General features: G+C 52.2%; 1 protein-coding gene across 1 annotated transcript in view; it reads right to left on the bottom strand.

Annotated features, from left to right (window-relative positions):
* The window catches only part of HS3ST2 (heparan sulfate-glucosamine 3-sulfotransferase 2), a 115,058-nt gene extending 108,068 nt beyond the window's left edge, over positions 1 to 6,990 (bottom strand). Inside the window, exon 1 of the mRNA XM_004373332.1 lies at positions 6,099 to 6,990. Coding sequence (XP_004373389.1) covers positions 6,099 to 6,583 — 485 coding nt within the window. The 5' untranslated portion in view covers positions 6,584 to 6,990. The remainder of the gene's footprint in view (positions 1 to 6,098) is intronic.
* Positions 6,991 to 7,237: the final 247 nt, after the last annotated feature.

The following is a 7,237-nucleotide window of genomic DNA, read 5'->3' as shown; positions in this document are numbered from 1 at the left end:
CCCCCAAATATATGAGCAGTACAGCGAGCGCCTCTTTACAGAAGGCAAGGAAGAACACGCCCACCATGGCATCTTGTAATCTTCTGCTGGGTATCAGCCACTTTCCCTCATTTCAGGATATAAGTTTTTAGGGTGACGGCACAGGTCACATTTAAAACCCTAAGATGGCTATTGCTCCTCAACCAATCAGAAGAGGGGGCTCCTTGCTGTGTCAGGCATGAGCCATTGAGTCACTGGTTCTTTGGTAGATCCAGTGGGTCTCGGGATGGGGAGAGGAAGCCAGATCTCTAGGTCAGAGGGCATTTCAGGAGGGAGGAGGCTTCTAACCAATTTGGAAGCATCAGATCTCATTGAATCTAAGATACCATCATCAGAAGACACACCCTAATTTCAGAGGTGTTAAAATGTGAAAAAAAAAGTGCTTCTCAGAATCTATGATAAGTGGTATTTTCAGATTTTAGCACCCAATACGGCCTTAGCAAGGTGTGCCAGGTGAAAATCACTGGAGGTGTTGGGAGGTCTTTCCCACCTAAATGTCCACACACCAAAGGCTTTGGGGAAAGTTGTTCTTCATTCCTAGCTCTCCTACCATCCCTCTAGGCTCCAGGGGAAAGCGAAGTCAGCTCTCCAAGGAGCCTGCTTGAGCGATGACAGTTCTGCTCGCTGGTCCTGAATGTTCCTTGGTGCCTGACAAGAACTGTACATGTTCTGGAACTAACTGTTCTATCTCCGGCGAGCTGCAAGGTTGACAGGGAGCTACAAGACGGATGGTGGATTTAGGGACTCGGTGGTTTCATTTAATGACAGTGTGTGACATCCTCCTGGACCAAGACAGGAAAACTCCTTATAGAGACCTATGTCTGCACAGATACTGTAATTGTGCAAGCGAGGGCATGCGTGGGGGTGCATACACACACATACACGCTTCTGTGCGCGCCCAAGGAGCATAGATCAGTTGTTTCATGTGTTGGGGAGGTTTGTTAAGAAATAGTAAAGCTTTCTGCATTAAATACTTCATGCAAAAGGTGCCTTGCTCCTGCCTTTGGTTTTATTTCTTGCTAAAGTTTGCCTTCCCAGAGTTTGGCTTTGCTATTAGGATTTGATTTCTTGATTGAAACAACCTGGATAATGCAATAGACCTTATTCTGTGTCCTTTATTGTCCTTCTCACTTACTGTTGCCTCCGGGGCAAAGACTCTGTCTTCTTTGTTTTACATTCCTAAGAACACCACTAATGCTGAGCAAATAAATAACCACAGTTGTGAGATGGAGTCTAAAATTTATAGGACAGGCTCGACTATCAGAATTGTGACACCAGAGCACGGAGTCAATTATCACGTATTAACTTTCTCTGGTTGGCATTTCGACGCACTTAGAGAAGATTCCTTTCTTCTTTGCAGCCCCCCCATCCCACCCCTTAAAACAACAACAAAAAAAAAATCAAGAACATTCAGACAAAACTCAGCTTCCTCTAACGGCTACAGGACATGGCGCAGCTTATACCTCTTTAAAAAAAGATGAAGACGCTGAATATTCTGTCTCACATCCAAACCTTAATAACACAACAATGTCCTAAATATAACCTCACAGCTGGAGAAGCATTTTCACATACATTGTCTTACTTGATTTCCACAAGATTGTAAATCAGGGCAGGTATCGTTCCCATTTTAAAGGTGAGAAAACTGACTCCCGGAAAAGGTGAAGTTGACCTTTCTCAACATGAAAGAGAGGAAGGAAGGAAGAAAGGAAAGAAGGAAGGAGAGAAAATGAAAAAGGAAATTAAGTTAATGGCGCAGCTGAAATTAGAACTCAAAGCCAGGACCCTTTCTAGTCTATCACGGAACTACTTTCCCAGCAATTGATGAATTCTCATCCCATTTGGTAACAGCAGCAGGGCTCAAACTGATAATTACAATACTAGTAGTACTAATGGTGGTAACAGAGGTGTTGTTAGTGAAGCATTAGTAGTAATAGTGAGTCCTGGGTGGTGCAAAGGACTTATTATTAATGTGACTGGCTGCTAACCAGAAGGTTGGAGGTTCGAGTCTATCCAGAGGTGCCTTGGAAGAAAGGCCTGGCGATCTACTTCTGAAAAACCAGCCATTGAAAGCCCTATGGAGCACGGTTCTACTCTGACACACACACGGGGGGGCTGTGAGTCAGACTTGACTCGACAGCAACTGGTTTTAGCAGTAGCAGTGATCATAGTAGTAACATTACTGCTTTATCTGTCTGTACTATATAATTGTTCAGGTACTTTCATACACAGTGTTTCATTCATTCTTCAAAATAAACTTCAATGATGCTTACTACAGGCCCCATCCTACGACGGGGAAGCCCAGACTCAGGAAGACCACTTTGCTATCAATCGCACAGCATCTAGGTGGCTGGCTACCTGTGGTCTTCTGACAGCAGGTCCTACTCGGGGTCCCTCATCAGCCTGGTGTCAGTTTGCCTACCTATCCAAGCAGCTAGCTCATTCCACCCTGCAGGCCCGGCTTGGGAAGAATTTCTGGATTAGGGAACCCAAGCCAGGTGTATAAGTGAGGTAGGCATTAGTGATGTGCTCTCGGAAAAATATTACATGGGAGGGGTCCCACCACAGAAAACTGGGTTCTCATAGGGTAGCTAGAGCTGGGCTGGTTCCCAGAAGGAGCTTGGGGTAGGGGTGGGGGGAGGGTGGGGGGAAGGAAGGTACATACCCTGACTTCTGGTCTCTCTGGCCATGGTGTTTGCATGTGCCACTCTGCCTTTAGGTGCCATTTGTCACCTCCTAGTTTATCTCCATTTGGCCACAGGAAGAAGGTTGGTGGTGGTCCAGTGGTAGAATTCTCACCTTCCATGCAAGACATCTGGGTTCAATTCCCGGCCAGTGCACCTCATGCACAGCCACCACCCATCCATCATTGGAGGCTTGGGTGTTGCTATGATGCTGAACAGGTTTCAGCGGAGCTTCCAGACTTAGACAGACTAGGAAGAAAGGCCTGGTGATCGACTTCCAAAAATCAGCCAGTGAAAACCCTATGAATCACAGCGGTCTGATATTCAACCGATCGTGGGGATGGCACAGGGCTGGGCAGCGTTTTGTTCCATTGTGCACGGGGTCGCCGTGACTCAGGGGCTGACTCGGCAGCAGCTAGCAACCACCACAACCCACAGAAAGAAGTCTCCTGTTGGACTGATGGCAAAGCATTTTGATTTTAACATTCTCTATCTGGATGTGGCCTTCCTGACCCAGGAAGTTATCTGCAGAGGCTTAATGTGGGCAAATCATAATGAGATGCACTGCCCGCAACTCCCCCTTTGGAAAGCACACTCCACCACAATGGAGCAAGGGCGCTGCTGCCATGTCCACCTGGCAGGCACTGGCTTTATGGTGCATGCTGTGGATAGGCTTGGTTAGACCTTGGCTGGACATTCATACATGCGCATACACACATGTGTGCGTTGTGTGTGTGTGTGTGTATCTTTGTGGGACAGTGTATACCAGTGACTTGGGTCCTAAATGTCATCAATTTGCCTTGTGACCCCATTCCAGATGCTCTCTTTTTGGGGACTGCAGTCTTCACATCCATGAAATGATAAGGGCAAGGGGTAGAGGAAGGAGTGTCATGTCATCTGCCCTACTGAACTCATGGAACTCAGGAATAAAGTAAGAACACGATATGAAAGGTTTCCAGATCTCCATCATTCCTACAGTTAATGCATATTACTTGCGTGATCATAAAGGATAAAACACATACAGAGAAGTGTTCTGGACATTATGAAAACAGTACCCAAATGGGGTGGCGCTACCTTGTGCAGAAATGGCCATCCACATTGAGATCCTTGACTCGGGGGTGTACGCTTGCAACTGAAAGAAGCACACATCACACAGCCCCTCCTGATGCTGTAGGCTCACAGCCATCCATGGTGCTGGTGGGAACAGGAGGACTGGTACCCAGACCTCCAGGCTAAGCATTACCTTAGAAATACAGAGCAGGAATGGGAGGGCAACTCATACTCAGAGAAGGAAGGGAGTGGAGAGAGAAGTGGAGCTGTCAGCGTGCTTGATGTTAAATAAAACCTACCAAGACTCAGCTGAGAATTTTAGCAGAATCCAAATGTGCTAAAAAAATAAAAAAATGAAAAAAGGCACGGCTTCCATCTCTAAGGTTCACAGCTAAGCTGGCTTAGAATCACACATGCCAAGGTTAAAAATAAAAAGCAGCCATCCCTGAATGACACGGGCTCCAGGAAGGAAGCCTGGGGTATGCTAGAGGGTGGTGGAGAGAGGAGAATCTGGGTTCAGGGGACAGGTATTAATAGAGGGTAACATATCCAAAAGCCAGACACTCGGAATTTTGTTATTTTACGCTTAAAAGGCGCTTCACGTTGGCAAAGGGTTGCATAATGATCTTCAGATTTTCCATCGAGGAAACCCTGGTGTTCATTGGAGTGTGACCATGGCCGGCCCTTTCCAGGCTCTGCTGTCCAATGCGTTTGCCGCATCCTCCCTGGGGTCTGGCTCAGACAGCGTTCTCAAATATGCAGGTGGGAGGCCTGCAGGTCACCACTTGGGAAGCACCAAGGGCCATCAGCATTGCAACTGAGCCAGACCTGCCACTCTATGCCACCTTACCCCATTAACCAGACAGAATGGTGCTGGGGCCACCCACAGGCCAACTCTCCCCTACTGGGCTCCACTGGAGACAGATGATGTGTCTGCTTCCTGAGGGTGGTACCTGCCACACCCCTTGTCCCTATAACCATGACCACTGCAGACCAGGGCTAATTGGCAATGATGACAAGTTGGTCCTGTGGCCCCCCTTCTTGCAAATCCAGGGCCCCCTGTTATGAGCCCATCACAGGAGTCTTCCTTCTAATGAAGTTGTTGGCCTTTGCCCAATATGCTTACAACCCTCTTACTGCCTAAAGGGTTTATTTTTATAAAAATTAGGCTCAGCTACTGTGTCAGCCCCTCCCCAGTTCCATTACTATGCAGACATTTCTAGAAAGTCTTCAAGGGGTCAAATGAATGGTGAGAATTCTGGGATCCACGTGCTGTGGAGAGCCCATACACCACCCCACCCCCAGAGATGCCCTGAACCATCCCACATGTGGGCCAATTTGATACTTCAGCACCAGACAGTGCTTGGGAGGCTGGTGGATAATGAACAGAGGAGACTGTCATGTCACAGAAGCTTCAGTCTGTTCCCAGACACCACCAGTCTGGGTAACTCTCATCCCCGGCTGTCCCATGGGGGAATGGACCGTCTGCTATTGACTGGCTGCCCCAGGATCCTGGCCAGCCTTTTTCTGAGGTCCCCCAGTATTCTGAAGTCTACATTCTGGCTATTGGTTTAGAAGCATCAGCCAGTTCAAAGTGTCTTTTGTATGCTTTTAAAGCACTTTAGAAAGGCCTTGGGAGGCAGACAGGGCAAGGACTGTTATCCTGCCCATTGTGTAGATGAGAAAGTCAAGGCCGGGAGAGTTTAAGCAATTTGCCAAGATTCGAATGCAGGTTTTTTTCCCACCACTCCAAGACGACTGGCTCAGGGTCAGAGTGACTGAGAGTCTCAGCTTAGGCAAACGGAGCTGAGAATGAGACTAGAAGGGGCCGTCTTCATCCAGAGACCTCAGGCTGCCTCTCATGTAGCCTGAACCGTGGGGACCTCACCCAAGCGCGGAGCCCTGCCGCAAGGGGGCTCTGCCCTGCCGTTCCCCTTTCCAGGGTCCTTCAGAAGCAGGGGACCAGGAAAGATCTGCAGCGGCCCAGGAGAGAGAGGGCTGTCCAGGCCTGCCCCTTCCTTGGACATCCTTCTGCACCCCAAAGACTAGATACAGAACCAGCCTTCTAGCCTCGCCATGAGGTTTGGCTGGAGAGCTCCCTTCTGGCGGCTCCAGGAGAACAAGCAATGCCTTTGCAGTTCAAGAAACCGCGTGCCCCGCCTAGGTAATCACTGAGAAGTTCAGGATAAAGCCTTCTGCTCGAGTCCCCAACGTCAGCCTGAACCCACACAACGAACTGGGTTAAGGGGAGAAGAAAGCGCAAGAGATGACTCCAAGGAGGAGCTGACTGGAGACTAGGCGCGCGAAGTGGGGCTCCCCTCTCCTTACCTGTACCAGTCCAGCCCGCGGCCGTAGTTCCTGTCGAAGAAGTGGGGCTCTGTACCCAAGGCCCGCACGTCAGGGTGCACCCGGATAAACTCCAGCACAGCCCGGGTGCCCCCCTTCTTCACGCCCACAATGAGCGCTTGGGGCAGCCGCTTCGTGCCCAGCTTCGGTGAGCCAGAGTGGTTGGAACCGGAGAGGCGAGGGGGGGGCACGGCGGCGGCGGGCGCGCTGGAAGCGCTGGGCTCGTTGGGCGTAGGCCTCAGAGGCTCACAGGGGCGGGACTTCTGGAGAAGTTTCTGGCCGCCCGCCCTGGGGCCGCGGAGGCAGCTAGGCGCGCCAAGCAGGCGGCTCTGTCCGAGGTCGTCGCAGCAGCACAAGAGGCTGTAACACAGGTAAGTGCAGGAGAGCGAGAGCGTGAAGGCGAAGAGCAGCCTGCGCGCCCTCCGCGGCTGAGGTGGCCCCGCACGGCCCAGGACCCTATAGGCCATGGCTCCATGGGCGCGCGCCGGGGGTCATGATTTCCGAGGGGGCACCGGCGGCGGAGCGGCTTTGGCCCTGAGGCCTCCGAGAGGCTCAGGCTGCGCGGTCTGGGACGCGCGGGTCGGGCGAAGGGGGCGCCGTCTTCTCCAAGCGGTGGTGGCCCGGGCGCGCTCCATGCCCAGGGATCCCGGGGGCGGCGGCTCTTCCCGGAACAGGCGGCGGCGCTTCCAACATCTCCTCGTTCTAGGCGCGGGGGCTCCGGGCAGCAGGGCGGCTCCCGGCGCTCCTCGGCTCTTACGGGCGCCGGGTTCGGAGCGCGCCCAGCGCCCGAAGCCCCATTCTGGATTCTCGGAGCGCCGCGCACAGAATGCTTGGCGGCGGCGCGGAGGTGCGGGCTGGCGGCGGACCGGACGGTGGCGCTGGCGCCGGCCTGGTTCTGGCTCCTCGGGAAATGCCGAGCGGAGCGCGCTGCCGGCTCTATTTAAGGAGTCGCCTGACGTCAGCCGCGCGGGTCCCCCGAGCCCGCGCCGCGCCCGGGGACCGGGCCCGCCCCTGCTCCCCCACTCTCTTACTTCTCCTAGGAACACACCATCCCGGACCCTCCTCAGGCAGGCGGCTCCCTAAGGAACCCTGGACAGCTGGGGGCGGTGAAGGGAGAGTGT

This window comes from Trichechus manatus, unplaced genomic scaffold (assembly GCF_000243295.1).
Source record: "Trichechus manatus latirostris isolate Lorelei unplaced genomic scaffold, TriManLat1.0 scaffold00024, whole genome shotgun sequence".
Lineage (NCBI taxonomy): Eukaryota > Metazoa > Chordata > Mammalia > Sirenia > Trichechidae > Trichechus > Trichechus manatus.
Note: the sequence above shows the minus strand (reverse complement) of the source record. Positions and strands in the feature narration are given on the sequence as shown.